Source organism: Musca autumnalis, unplaced genomic scaffold, assembly GCF_047663935.1.
Source record: "Musca autumnalis isolate F117 unplaced genomic scaffold, ASM4766393v1 scaffold_5, whole genome shotgun sequence".
Lineage (NCBI taxonomy): Eukaryota > Metazoa > Arthropoda > Insecta > Diptera > Muscidae > Musca > Musca autumnalis.
The window spans coordinates 139,579,988-139,595,529 of record NW_027412088.1 but is presented as its reverse complement, the minus strand read 5'-3'; the positions used below and the strand labels follow the sequence as shown (position 1 = coordinate 139,595,529).

The 15,542-nt window shown below is 35.5% G+C and overlaps 2 protein-coding genes and 1 long non-coding RNA gene across 5 annotated transcripts in view; 2 read left to right on the top strand and 1 right to left on the bottom strand.

Annotated features, from left to right (window-relative positions):
• Nucleotides 1-15,542, bottom strand: part of mam (neurogenic protein mastermind) — a 586,128-nt gene that overhangs the window by 383,643 nt on the left and 186,943 nt on the right. The window contains exon 1 of one of the 3 annotated variants that reach the window (XM_073955410.1): nucleotides 15,331-15,381. The exons of the other annotated variants lie outside the window; for them this stretch is intronic. The gene's annotated coding sequence lies outside the window, so the exon portion shown is untranslated. Of the gene's footprint in view, nucleotides 1-15,330; nucleotides 15,382-15,542 lie in introns of those variants that run through there. 3 annotated transcript variants of the gene reach the window in all.
• On the top strand, nucleotides 6,451-7,165 carry LOC141406201 (uncharacterized). The gene is made up of 3 exons (XR_012413339.1): nucleotides 6,451-6,793; nucleotides 6,853-7,012; nucleotides 7,082-7,165. It is a non-coding gene; the product is annotated as an uncharacterized lncRNA (long non-coding RNA).
• LOC141405676 (uncharacterized) lies at nucleotides 8,564-10,865 on the top strand. The gene is made up of 3 exons (XM_073990285.1): nucleotides 8,564-9,037; nucleotides 9,378-9,845; nucleotides 10,314-10,865. Exons 1-3 carry the CDS (start codon nucleotides 8,645-8,647, stop codon nucleotides 10,797-10,799), a joined length of 1,347 nt encoding a protein of 448 aa, XP_073846386.1. The 5' UTR covers nucleotides 8,564-8,644; the 3' UTR covers nucleotides 10,800-10,865.

Sequence of the window (15,542 nt, the reverse complement as noted above, 5' to 3'; positions counted from 1 at the left end):
CAGTTTACTCGATTTTTATTTGCTAATTACCTGAAAAATTCCTGAAGCAGAACATGCCTGAGAGTAGGAAAGAAGATATTTGTTTAATTTTTTTGGTATGGGGATCTGAAAAAGAAATTTTTCTAATTACATAGTGATTAGTTCAATAGTTTTAATATGAATGGAATATCAATAAGAATTATCAAATAAAAGGCAATCGCAGCCAGCCTTGAGCCCGCCACTCACTTGTGACCAGCCAACCGCTTGCAACTAGACAGCCAGCTAGACGTAACCGAAATTCAGGCTTGATACAGTGTAGATTATCCAAAAAGTATGTTTTGATTTTTTTTCCATTAAGACCCGTTTGCCTCTTTGTGCGACGAAAAATCACGAGTTATATATACATAATGCTATAATGAGTTTTGAATATTATCTTGTTGCGCGTCCGGATTATTAAAAAATTCAAAACACCCCGAAATTCAGGTTTCAAAATGTTAGCATTAATTTTAGGTGGGTGCAATGGATATCGAAAAATCATACGATGATTTTTTCTTTGAACATACATTCATAGGTCTACGAAATGCAAGGTTAAGCCAGAAATCGGTTGGGAACATATAAAACTTGTTGGCTTTAATCCATTTTGCTACATTGATGCCAATACAGGTTCCACATACATTTTTTAATGGTCGATTTTATGAGATCCCTCTATCATGTATGTATATAGAATATGTCAATTGTTTGCGAATTCTCAGAGGGTGAAAAGGAAGGAACCTTTCTATGGGGGCTACAGCAAAACGTGGACCTATACTGAAAAATTTCTGTTGTAGCCCTAAAGAAGAATAAATATTAAAGTTCAGCGATTTCGGGTGATATTGAGACTACAACCTAAAAAATGTAATCATTGATAACTTCGAAAGGAGTAGAGTTTTTTTAACAATTCAAAATAAAATTTTGTAGGCTGAAAAGTTGCATTAAAGATGGCATAGTAGTAGCGTTATACTAAAATTTTACCGGAAAACAAAAAATGGACCTTTTTGGCAACAAAGGGTGTTGAAATTTTTGTTTATATTGTTACGAACGTAACTGCTAGACTTAAGTAAATTTAGATGAACTTCTGTAAATTTAAGAATTTGAATTGTAACGTAAATTTTCATTAAGTTCATTTGAATCAAATTTACAACCACAATTAGTCTATAAGAATAGCTTTGTTGCTTTACTTTCGCACACATTTTCTTTTCGACATACAGAAACAGACTGTAAAATTTGTTTTCACATGTATGTAATTAAATCGCTCCAAAGAGATCAGTACTGCCAGCCAAATATTAACTCAAAACGCAAATTTTATGTAATGAAAATGTCATAATTAAAATCATCATTTAAGGGGTAAAATCGTCAAATCTTCTGTCTTTTTGAGTAAAATTCGTCCAAATTACGATAAATCATCATTTATGGCATCGTGTGTTCTTCTTGTTCGTTAGGCCGGGGCGATTTGAAAACCTTAATGGGCCCTTCGCGTTTTGATTCCTGGGATTGAACTGAGCAAAAAAGTCCACTGGACCATATATCTACGATGAAAATCGAGCCTCCCGATTTTGACATGAAGTTTTTTATTGACGATTTTTGGATATTTTGGCATATAACAGTCAAACCATTGAGATGTGCGATCCAACACAAAAACCAACAAGTAAGAAAGTATCAGTCAGCTGAGCCGACAGAGATATACCCTCAGCCTGTGCAACTTTCAAAAATGTTGATTAGCATAAAAGTTGAAAAATTTTGAGGAAAAGGTACTTAAAGGAATGGACCGACATAGACCATGGGGGTGCCATAGGTAGTTTTTACACCCTACGGGCTGTTTTCTCAAGAAGTATGGACTTGCCCCTGAAACAACTTTTACCATCGTGATTGAGGCAGCGAATGTAAGTTGCTTCAACAAAAATCAAAGTGATTCAATAGCAGGACTTAAAGTGAACTTATCAAAAATCTTGTGTGGGAGGTACGGGATGGAGTGGACCAATATAGTCCATATTCGAACCTGATCTATATCTGGTAGACATTATGAGTATGTGTAAAGTATGGACCAAATCGGTCACTCCCATCAAGAGTTATCGTGCGCACAATTTTTACGAATATTTTTGAACTTTTGTGGGGTAGGTACCTGAAGGTGTGGACCGATATGGCTTATCTACGAACTTAAACTAAGTTTGGAAACAATATTACGAAGGCCGGAAATGGCATTCCCGTTCGAGAATTATCTTGCGCTTCCACCCATACACATGGTGTCATAGGGTTTGTTTTTCAACTTTCAGGCTATTTTTCAGGAAGTATAGACTTGCCCCTGAGGAAACTTGTACCTTCGTATAGGGGACAGTGAATACAAGATGTTACAACAAAAACCATGCCGATTCGAGAGCAGGTCCTAAACTGAACTTTTCCGAAATTTTGTGTGGGAGGTACTCGAAGGAGTTTACCGATTGAGTCCATATTGGAACCTCATCTAAGTCTGGTAGAAATTTCATAATGTGCAAAGTATGGACCAAATCGGTTAGTCCCTTTAAGAGTTATCGTACGCACAAATTTTCCGAACATTTTCGAACTTTTGTGGGGGAGGTACCGGAAGGAGTAGACCGATATAATCCATCTTTGAACTTGAACTAAGTTTGGACAAAATATTACGAAAACCAAATTTTGGACCGAAGCGGCAGATCCGTTCGAGAGTTATCTTGCGCTCCAAACACTACACACGGTGTCATAGGGTTTTTTGTAACTTTCAGGCTATTTTCTCAGGAAGTATGGACTTGCCGCTAATGAAACTTACAGCGTCGTATAGAGGACAGCGAATACAACTTGCGTAAACAAAAATCAAAGCGATTCGAGACCAGGTCCTAAACTGAACTTTTCCGAAATTTTGTGTGGGAGGTACCCGAAGGAGTGGACCGATTGAGTCCATATTGAAACCTCATCTAAGTTTGGTAGAAATTACACGATGTGCAAAGTATGGACCAAATCGGTTATTCCCTTCGAGAGTTGACGTGCGCACAAGTTTTGCGACAATTTTTAAACATTTGTGGGGGAGGTACCTGAAGGAGTGGACCTATGTATATGGCCCATCTTCGAACTTAAATCGAATATGGACAAAATATTTCGATACCAAAAATTTGAACCGGATCGATTGATCCGTTCGAGAGTTATCGTGCGCACCAGCCAGCCAGACAGACCGACAGACAGACAGACGGACGGACATTGCTAGATCTACTCAAAATTGTCTGAAACGGATATCGTACAAACATACTTGGGGTCTAAAACCATTATTTCGATGAGGCACATTTTTGGTCGTATCAAAGTGTAAATACCCTCTTTAGCCTAAAGGCTGAGGGTATAAAAATATAGCCAACACAATTCTCAAGAACTCTCTAGTACATCGCAAACTATTCGGAAAATGTAGATAAATGACATTGTGCTACAAAAGTTGACCAGAAAAATATTCAAGCGTTCTGATGCAAAATTTTTTCGTGTTGGGATCCATGGACAACGTAAGTGCCTTTAGTTCGTTTGGGTCGCTTCGTTTTGTTTTTTATAACGGTAAAAGTAGTGAAAATCTGGATTTCTTACATTTTCAAATTTATACGGATATATCTTCTTTTTTTCAAAACGGATATCTATTGGTCCTTCTTTCTTTTAAAGGGGCGAATAATATCTTTCGAACAAGTTATTATTATTTTAAATCGGTTAACAAATGGCTAAGTTATAGTGGCTTAAGTCTGAAAACCCCCACAAAAACAAATAAAACTGAATTTCTCATAATTCCCCTCATACCATATGCGGATATTATTCGAACCCCTCATACCAATTGCGGATATTATTCGAATGTTCGACACAACTTTCGAAAACGATATCACATTCGAAGAATTGGCAATTGTTTTTCGGGTGTACACAAGCACGTTGTTCTTTTGTTCGTCAAAAGTTTAAAAACGATATCGTTTTCGAACATTTGGCGAATGTTTTTTCTTCACAAGAAAAATTGTTTCGAGAAACATTTTTTACTTTGAAAATTTTTTTGTTTCAAAAAAAAAATTTACGTTGTTTGTAAAAAATTCCCATTTGCTTTTTTCAAATAATTTCGATATAAATGCTACGTATAATATAGACAATAAGTGTTGATAAAGACAACATATGGGTAGGTTGCCAAACACAAGACAACAATGTTTATCAACAGTTAAATATCGCGTCGCAAACATAAAGAAATAAAAACGGAAAAGGTACATAACAGAAACTCCACAAAAAATGTTTTTCGCCACTATCGTAAAACTATCGTCAATCATTCGCTAATAATATTATTAACGATATTCGAAATCGAAGGATTTCCTGCCACAAACTGAGCGACGAGTGAATCGTTTTTAATTCATTCTCGTGTGTCGTTCTCGAACAAAATATCCGCAAAACTCTCGAGAAACATTCGAAAACGATATCGTTTTCGATAGCAATGGTATGGGGGGAATGTTCGCCACAAAACTTCGAAATTGATATTATTTTTGAATAGTAGGCAATGGTTTTTTCGATAGTCTAGACAAATGCTCTGTTCCAGTACTGCAAGAATCTACTAATTTTCACTATTTTTTTCGATAACATAAAGGAAAAAATGTTATCGTAGTAAAAAATAGTAGCTTCTTGCAGGTTCTGGAACAGAGCAAAAGAAATAATTTTTTTTGGAATTGTTGTCAAATTTAATTTTGTGAAATTAAAATCATTCTGAAAAAGTTTCTTGTGAGTTCGTTTGATTAATTCAATTTCAAGAGTTTTGTGTGTTCATAAGTTTTATAAAGAATAATCGCGAAATTTTGTTGTGAGTGAGTGTGATATGCCTTATAAAAGAAAAAGTAGAAAATATTTGTGTGAAGCGAAGCATGTAATAGAAAGTCTGGGTGCTGTGCAAAATATACAAGATGAAGCGGCTTTTGATTCAGATGACGAGATGTATGTCCCTGAAAGAAGTGGGAATATATTGCCAGAAGAATCCGTTGAAGGTGAGTCTCCTGACGTTGAAGAACGTTTGGCGATGGTTTGCGTCCCTGGAAGAAGTGGACACATAGTTTCAGAAGATTCTATCAATGTCGAGCCTTCTGACTTTCAAGTACGTTTAGCGCGTTGGGTTTCTGTTAGCAATATTAGTAATCAGGCTGCTAATAACTTGCTACAATTGTTGGCAGAAAAGATTCCCAATCTGCCAAAAGACGTACGTGCATTAAAATCTACACCGCGCAGTATTGTTAAACGCATTGTTGACCCTGGCGAGTACGTTCACTACGGTATTAAAGACGCGCTAACCGATTTTTTGAGTAAATGTCAGTATGGTTGTTTAGATATCTCGCTTAATGTAAATATCGACGGGCTCCCACTGTTTAAAAGTTCACTTAAACAGGTGTGGCCCATATTAATAAATGTACATGGAACAAAACCCGTATTGGTGGCTGGCATTTACGCGGGTTCCTCCAAACCTCGAGATGCCAGCTTATACCTGAAAGAGTTTGTAGAAGAACTACAGCTTTTAGTCAGCGAGGGTATGATATATCATAATAAATATTTCAATATAAATATTAGAGCCTTTGTTTGCGATGCACCAGCCCGTGCCTTTATTTTAGGAACAAAATATCATTCCGGTTTTTACAGTTGCAATAAATGCACTCAGAAAGGCCAATCGTTTCAAAGAAGGATTATTTTTTTGCGGTCTGAAAACGTTCCTCGAACAGATCACGATTTTAGAAATCGGGTATATACAGAACACCACAATATAAAAGACAGGTTAATTCTTGAAAATTTACCGATTGATATGGTCAACCAATTCCCTTTTGACTACATGCATGTAGTTTGTCTTGGTGTTATGAAAACGTTACTAGTGGCACTTACTAGAGTAAGAGGACATCCGTTTTCTCTAGATCGTAACAAAATTGGTCTTATTAGTTCAAAATTATTGTCATTAAGAAAGTTCATACCAAAAGAAATTAAACGAAAGCCAAGATCTCTTAAAGATTTGGAAAGATTCAAAGCTTCTGAGTTTCGAACATTTTTGTTGTACTCTGGTCCTATTGTTTTGAAAGACATTTTAGACCCTGCAAGATATAAACACTTTTTACTGTTAAGCGTTGCAATACGTCTTCTACTTCATAAGAAATACTGCCACGAAAAGAATGAATTAGCATCTGCTTTGCTGAATGACTTTGTATCCGATGTTCCATCTCTCTATACATTTTCTATGGTGACGTTCAATTTCCATTGCTTAACGCACCTAAGCAACCAAGCAATGCAATTCAACTCTCTCTTTTGTTAATGATGATATGAATATATTTATCCCACTAATTCATTTTTAGCATAATGACCGATTATAATGCACCATTTCTCAATGGACCCGCTACAAAAAATCCCGTGCCTCCTAAAAAAACTGTCAGTAAAAATCAAAATCGAGGTAAGAATTTCAGGTTAACTATTTGAACATTTTTAGGACGATAACAATTAGTAAATTCTTGCAGATCTGGTACAGAACATACATATATCTATTATAAAAAAGTTATGTTTAATTTCAGAAGTACTAGACATCCTTCAAAAAGTAGTGGATAACCAACAAAATATGGAAAAGAAAATGGATCGAATTACGACTGAATTAATTTCAGTAAGAAATGAGATAGCAAAAGTAAAATCAACGATTTTGAGAAATACTACTACAGAAACGATCATTATGCCAAAAATTGCACTAAAAACATTGGAAGAATATAAAATATTTGAACAAAATTTGGAAAATGAAGAAACTTTAAAAACATTTGTAAGTATTACGATACTTCTAATAATTTATTGGATATTTAGAATGCAACTTAATTTTAGATAAATGAACTTTGCTCTGCACCAGAGAAATCTTTTGAAAAATTTGTAAGAAATTCGTGGAGAAAAATATTCTCCGATGACCTGGCCGAAAAGTTTTCTTGGCGTGGAACAGCAACTAAAGTTTGCATAAGAGGGTCAGTTATAACGACCGCAATTCGGAGTAAGTATATTTATGTTAAGTCTATTTTAAATAATAATTTTAAACATATATCTTTTTTTCTTTTTAAAGCTGCATTTAAGCAACGATTTCCCTTGGATGATTCCGATTTTGATAGGATATCACAAAAGCATTTTCAATATGCTCATGACAGAGTTGTAAAAGTCTCGAAATACCAAATGAAAAAGCAAAAGATCGATGAATCTCAAAGAGAAAATGAAGAAATTTAAATCTACATAGTTTTAGTTTCTCCTGCTATTTAATACTTTTAATTAATTCTTATGTTTTCTGTCTGTTTTGCATTTCTTACATTGAATTAAATTATTTTTTTGTTTTTTTGTTCAATAAAAATATGTACATGTCTTAAAATTAACCTAAAATACCAGTTTTATTATTGGGGAACGGGTGGAAAATGAAACACCAAAAATATCGATAATAATATCATTAAAGAGCTTCTAGCGATATCTAAAACGAATCGTTAAAGTATCGCTAAAGTATTTGTTTCCGTATCGTTTTTGATTCGAAAATAATATTATTATCGATACTTCGAAAACGAAAGTTTTACTGCCACAAACTGAGCGACCAGTGAATCGTTTTTGATTCGTTTTCGTGTGTCGTTCTCGAACAAAATATCCGCAAAACTATCGAAAAACATTCGAAAACGATATCGTTTGCGATAGCAATGGTATGGGGGGTTTTCAAAAATATTATGTTTTTTTGTTTTGTTCCATATTTATTTTGAAAATTGTGAGAAATTCAGTTATAGTTTTTTTTCGAAATCGGGAGGCTCGATTTTCATCGTAGATATATGGTCCAGTGGACTTTTTTTGCTCAGTTCAATCCCAGGAATCAGAAACGCGAAGGGCCCATTTAAGGTTCTTTCCCTTCCACACAAATCGCCCCGGCCTATTCGTATCTGCTTTAAACAATCAACCATCCCTTCTTTCAACACAATTATTTGTTTATACCAGTTTGTAGGAATCATAGGCAAACAGATATGTATGTTACTCTCTGCCTCTCTTTACTCACATACACCATATGTATCTGTTTGAAAAAGTAAAAACAGCTGGTATTGAATTCTACTCGTCTACACTCACTGATTGTTGGAAACTGCGGCGAACCTGGTGGGTTCAGCTGTAACTTAGAACCAGGTCAGGCAATGTGCGCTTGCTGAGAGCAAGTGAGCATACATTTCAATGCATTTTACATTGAAGTTTTCGCTCACTTGCTCTCAGCAAGCGCACATTGCCTGACCTGGACTTAGAACGTGTTTAGTATGCATTGGTAAAGCCGTAAACATTCTGTTAAGATGTCGCGTCATATTCATGTCTCTCACACACATCTCAATTCATGCACTCATTTTCCACTCTTTGTTTTGTTACCTACCACCACTGCTTGTTTATATCCAACATGGTGGGGTAGTTAGTATGTGTAAAATGAATGAAGTAAAATTGTCATACCACAAATACACACATAAACCACCGCATCAATTCAAACAGTTGTTATTCTGGTATTACAACAAGCTTGAGCGTTTACTTTTTTCGTGTACAGTTGAACAGCAGTTGGTTTTTAGATTTTGTGAAGGAAGGAGATCGCATTAATGCGTTAAATACAATTCATTGCAAAACTAAAAAAATGTCGGAACAAATGTCAGAAAATAATTCAGATATTGTTGCTAAAAAAATTGAAGAAGGCGAATACATTTTAGCAAATCGACCGAACGGCAGAAGTATAATTTGGCGAGTAATTTCGAATATATTGAAGGCAGATGGAACTGTCGTGGACGGATATGTTTGCTGCAAAAAATGTAATAGGGTACTTACACTTCATGGTAGTGAAACATCCAATTTAAATCGTCATAAATGTTGCCGAGAGATAAGATTGTCGCTAAATTCAAATGACAGTAAAAACAATAAGAATGGAATATCTGAAACAGTCGATGAAGGGGAATTGGAGGAATTTACAGATTCAAGTAGTTCGAGTTCTGAACGTGAAACGGAAAATAATCATAAAATAAAGCAATCAAAGGTAATAATTATCTCAAAATACAATATACTGCCAAGTATTTCAAAAGAACCACCTATTGTAATGAAAAAAAAAAACAACAATTTTGTACTTTACACGATATGTTTTTTACATATGAGCTGTCTTTTTTTATATACGAAATGCATATGCTACATACGTAAAATAACATATCGTGTAAAGTACCCATAATATCGGACATCGTTTAACGTACAGTGACTCCCATGACTAACAAAATTAATAAATGACAAACAATCTATTAATAAATAATTTTATAATTTAATTTCTCATATCCCTTAAAAACCATCAACAACTGAAATCATATTTTTTCTATCTTATCTCGCAGCATTCCTTCTTTTTACAATCACCATCTAGATCTAACGATTCCGAGCCCATTGCAAAAAATACTAAAGAAGTCAAAAAGGCCGAAAATTCAGAAGACATTCCAACTATTATTGCTCAGAAAATTGAAGAAGGCGATTACATGTTATCAAATAAAGCAAACGGCAGAAGTATAGTTTGGAGGGTACTTTCGAAAATATTGAAACCTGATGGAACTGCCGTGGAGGGATATGTATGCTGCAACAAATGTAATAAGATACTTAAACAAGACGGTAATCAAACATCCAACTTAAGTCGCCATACATGTTGCCGAAAAATAAAATTGTCGCAAAATCCAAAAGAAGGCAAAACCAAAAGGTTTGAAACATTCGAAACAACAACCAATGACGAGGATGTGGAGGAAATTACAGATTCACGTAGATCGAGTTTTGCACGCGAAATAATAGATAATCATGAAAGAAACCAATCAAAGGTAATAATTATTTCGAAATATGACCAATAATATACTGCCCCCAATTGCAATAAACTAAAAAATTTACAATAAGTCGGACAACTTTTAAGAAACAGTGACTCCCATGACTGACTAATTAGAGTCGAACCACGATTATCCGGGAAAGGAAAAAACAGATTTTTTGTTCAGCGCAAATCAGTGGACCAAAACAATGCACAAGTGAACTATTTTAGAATAGTTTTAAGTTCTTAATTGCATTTATTTGCAAGATTGCATATTTTTATTAAAAATTATGAGCAACGTTGTTACTCCATTATCCGGGAAAATCGGTTATCCGTAATGCCTCCGGTCCCGACCACTGCGGATAATCGAGGTTCGACTGTAATAAATGACCAACAACCAATTAATAAATTATTTACTGTCTCATATACCCTGTAAATAATAAAGAAATACCAACATCATTTGTATTTTCTTCTCCGTTTCTTACAGCATTCCTTCTTTTTAAAATCTCCATCAGGCTCCGAAGATTCCGAACACATTGTACTTGCAAAAAAACCAAAGTATAGTACAGATATTCCATCACCAGAACGCCACGTCAGACCAGAAACTCATACTGCCAGATTATATCCGCTTAGCGGAGAAGAAACCTACTTTAGACCAGAACCATTGATGAGCAGACCAGATCTCCTGCAATATGTGGAGAAAGTCGTTGCTAATATTTTAGGGAAGCGCGATGAATGTGATGTCTTTGCTGAAGGATGGGCCATAATGTATCGTAAACTGACGATAGAACAACGAATTTATGCTAAACGCCTTATTGAAGATACCCTATTACATGCTCAACTGGGACTGCTGACAATATCGTCCAGTCTTAACCTGGATCCAATTTCCATTTCAGCAAATCGTTTTAGGGGCCAACAACAAGTGAATGCCCAGGCATACACTAATGATGAAGATAACTTTTCTGATACTTAAAAAAACACTTTAAAAATATTTAATGTCTAACATTAATAAAATTGTTTTTGTTTTTATAGTCATTTACAACACTTGACTTTTATTTACATTGTTAATTACCTGGAAGTTGACTAAAGTCCTAGGTACATAAGAAGCCTCGCCTGCTTACCTTGCTTGCTTCTGATAAAAGAATAAAAAAGAAAAGGGCAACCTAGTTCGAAAATTGCCTCGGCCTTCTTTATTCTTTTATTAGAAGCAATCAAGGCAATCAGACAAGGTAGTTTATGTACCCAGGCCTTTAGGCAGAGCATACCTGTAGTGGGATTCTCTAACTCATTTTTTGATTTACCGACAAAAATCGGTCAAAGTAAAACGAAAAATTATGAATGAAAAATTCAAATAAAAGTTGAGAACACTGCTACTTTTACGACTACTTTTTATTTGTCGCTAACTTACCGACAAACATCGTTAATTACCGAAATTATAAACATTTTAATTTTACCGATTTTTGTCGGTAACTCAAAAATGAGTTACAGAATTCCACTACTGGAAGTAGAGAAGAAGATATTTATTTAATTTATTTAGCGCAGAGATTGGAAAAAATCAAAATTTTGTTGATTAGGTATTAATATTTTAGATTTAATATGAATTGGGAGATCGATCGCATGCACAGATATTATTAAATTCAAGGCAATCGCATGCACAGATATTATTAAATTCAAGGCAATCGGAATGATGCGCCTTTGTCCTTTTCCTACAGGTTTCTGGATTTTGCTAAAACGAATGTCATGTTGTAGACAACAATTACGCTGTTTTCGATAGCTCTCTATGGTCAACGGCGTTTCAAACCATGCTCGAGGAGTTTGGTATCCGGAGAAAATAGAAAAAAGCCTCTCCGAACCGTTAAAAACCAAACGAGCTTTCTGAAAAAAAGGTATCAGACGAGTTTGTTGACAGAAACATGACCTTAGCAAAACATCGTAAAAGGCTTCGTCATATCGATGCTTTACTTTCTCAACCTCGTATCTTAGAAATATTCGGTTTTGACTTTTTCATATCAATCGATTGCTATTTTTGCGTTTTATTACTGCAACAACTTATTATCTTAAAATGTCGTCGCTATTCTGTAAAAGTGAGTAAAAATTATTCTCGTATCTCATTCACTCCTATTTTCTTAAATGCTACAAATTCGTATCTTAATTAATGATAAAGCAGGGTTTTTGGAAATTTGTACTAGAACGGTCCCAATAGTACTAAAATGTACTTAAAATTGTACGATTTGAGTGACTTAATGGTAATCAACACAGTGGCGAAACGGCTGGATCTTGAGTCTTGAAATTTTGAGTGAGGGTTCCTATTAAGGTGTAGGTGTGTATGTGGGTTGGAAGATATACGCCTGAAAAAATTGTTCATCTTGATATCAAGGTCTCAAAGCTGTGGGGTTCATAATCGATTTTGACCTTCAAGATGATGATGATGAATTTTATATTTTTGCAGTGTTGTTCTTTATGGCATGAGTTAAATCTTTGCCCTTGGGAGTAAATCAAAATTCTTAACGGTTTGGAATATATCAGCCTGAGAAAATGATAACGTTGGGCATCGAGGCCTCAAGTCTTTAGGCCAATTTAAACGCAAAAGTGCTAGCGACAAACGACGAGACACGTATCTCCTCTTTTTTGGTCTTCTATAATGCTGCAGTGTTAGAATATAGTTAATAATTGCATTTAAACTGTTACCCAAAAACCCATGTATCAAAAGATAAATCGTTGTTTGTTTCTCCTAAAAAGTTGTATTTTTTTGAGATACGAGGTTGAGGAAGTAAGGCATCGATATGTATGGTTATTGCCTGACGGTTTTGTGTCAACAACAGAGGCATAAATCCCCCTATCCACCACATATAAAGTTCTTTCGATCGTATTGTGTGAACAGGTCAAAACTCTACAGTACAAAGCAATAGTCCAAAAGTCCTGGCGAATCTACCATAACCAACTCTACAATTGATGTTAAATTCTAGAGAAGAAACATCCTCGACATCCTCGCCTGGCTTCAGTAGCGGGATTATCCTGTCCATTTTCCAGAGTTCGGGAACGATTTGGGTGGCTAGTGATCTATTGGTGAGATACTCTCTCACGATTTTATCGTCGTATTATTACATATGTATGTATATATCATTTTATATTATATATAACATTATTTCATATATCATAAGAATTAAAAGTGGTTTGTGCTGGACCTTTTTCAATATTTATGTGAAATAAAAGTTATTTTAGTCATTAATCGGCAAAAGGTCAACATTCATTCGTGCACAAGGAAATAATTTTTTGAGAAAAAATTTTTTCATTTCATAGTATTTTTTCATTTTTTTTCAAAGTGGTTTGTCCGGCATTGGTAGGCAAATGTTCATTCATTCTTACTGCAGGAAATAAATTGTGAGAAAAAATGTCAAAAAGTCTTAACCCTAATGGAGGTTCCATCAGGGCCCAACGCTTTGGATGATTTAGAGTTACTGATGACATTCGAAACATCATCCATTGTCCCTGTCGTTCCCGAGGTGCTCTACAAACTTTAGATTAAAATAACTTGCGGATCTGTCAGCGTAACGTCACCAAACATGACTGAGGTCTTCCAGGGTCCGAGAGCGACTTAACCGTTGCCCACAATCAAATTATTCCGGATTCAATGTTACAACTCTGCAGATGATTTTGCCAATTGTTCCGCTTATGCTCACCGACTAACGTGTTAACTTAGGGTGTCAACTCCCTGACTCTAGGGTCTCTGTCTTATTTGCTGACCTCGTCGCATCTGCTGAGAAATTTGGTCTCACTTCGGGTATTCGACCAGCAGGTATATGGCGAGAGGATGCAGCAGTGATAACGTCTCGGATAGTCCTTTGGCAAATCTCTGATTAATGAACTCTCTAAAATAAAGACAATTAGCTTCCCAAGAATGATGAAAGTGCGTCGTTCAGAGTGGTTGAAATCGGGCGGTCTACTGACAATTATGGTGAGATGGTCTGACTCAAGAGAAATGTCGGGTTGCCAGGTAACGTCATTTGTCAGACCGAACTGTGACACTATCCGCTAATTCTCCCTCTCTCTGCTCATTTTCAGGCACCGAATGTCACAACTCATGATGAATATTAAAGTATCCCACGACCAGACCTTTCTGATCCTCCAAAACCTTGGTAATGTTGGGACAACTATTTTATTCTGATGTTGACTCACTGGGGGCTGTGTTCCCACTTCATATTTTATTTCGATCTTTGCTGGATTTGTACACATGAACTTCTGCTTTATAGGCGAACACACTACTCACTATGCCACGCGTGCGATCATTAAAGGTTATTGGGTTATTTTCTGGGGTAGTCGCATTTTGCTCAATGCTTACCATATAGCAGTTCGTGTGATGGTGTCGAAGGCTTTCTTGAAGTCGATGAATAGTAGATACAGGGGTCTGCGCAATTCTATAGAATGTTCTATTATGACTCGTAGGGTGTTGGCCTGGTCTACATAGTTTCTATTTGGTCTGAAGCCAGATGGCTTCATCTTTCAGGCTGTTTTTTACTTGCCTTTGAAATCTTCTTTGTATTATGACAGCAAGAATTTTGGCTTTGAACAGGGTTATTTCTTTCTAGTTGTTGCAATCTTTCAAGTCGCCATTTTGGCTAACTTCACAACGATGCCTTTTTTACACGATGGAGGCAGTATTTCTTCCTTCCAAGTTGATACTTTTTGATTGTTCTGTTGCCTCTCTTATTTCGTTCAAGCTGGGAGGGTTACATGTTATATTCCATGTATTGTAGTGTATTTTCCATTGGACTACTATGGTTCATTTCGTTATTTTCAATGGCATTTCTGACGTTACAAATTTCTCTACATCTTTGAATTTGTTGATCATTGTTCGTTAGTAGCCTACCATTACGATCTTTCAGTGATTGGCTCCTGGTGCACCTTCTATTTGTGAGACTATCAATTGTCCGGTGCAACTTTCTCATGTTGTTCTCACTGTTTTTCCCAGATTTTCTAGGAACTTTCTTTTGTCTTTTCTTGCAGCTTTTTCACGTGTTTTTCTAGTTGTTGACACTGCTCTCTCGTGATATTGTTCAACTAACTGCATCTCAAGTTCCCCTCTTTGAGAAATTATGTTCTAAGTGTCGTCTGATATCCATTTTTTTCTCTGTGTATGGACTTTGCCCAATGTTTCTTCTACAACTTGGTGATATATTAATGAGACTTTGGTTTATTGGTAACTTTTCGCGTAATGGGCTGGTCTGCACCGGATGTATTACGGATAATTGAGTTAACATTTGCATTCTCGCAAATATTTATAATTATGAATTTAATGGAAACTTAGAAAAAAAAATGAAACTATTCCAAAATTATTATTTTTTTGAATTTTTGTCCATTGAAATTTGGTCGATTGATTTATAATCCCTGATCATAGATTATCCCGGATAATCGAAGTTCGACTATATTTTATACACGTTTCTGCTAACAGTTTGCTTTATAAAAAGAAAATTAAAATTAATAAGAGATGTTTGTAAAAGTTTTACCTGATTCAGAAAAGAAATCACGTTGTTGTCTTTTAGTTGTTTTGTGCAAACAAAGCACACACATTTAATTTTCGAGTATTTTAAGTATCATACATCAGCATACATTCAACCCCAGTATGCATTGGTAATGCCGTAAACATTCTGTCAAGATTGTCGCGTCATATTCATGTCTCTCACCGCACCACTCGATTCATGCGCTCATTTTCCACTCA

Bases quoted from the DNA above. Each gene is read 5' to 3' on its own strand.
- LOC141405676 (XM_073990285.1), top strand. From the start codon at position 8,645: ATGTCGGAACAAATGTCAGAAAATAATTCAGATATTGTTGCTAAAAAA. The intron at 9,038-9,377 runs GTAATAATTATC...CTTATCTCGCAG, and splicing joins ATAAAATAAAGCAATCAAAG to CATTCCTTCTTTTTACAATC. The intron at 9,846-10,313 runs GTAATAATTATT...CGTTTCTTACAG, and splicing joins ATGAAAGAAACCAATCAAAG to CATTCCTTCTTTTTAAAATC.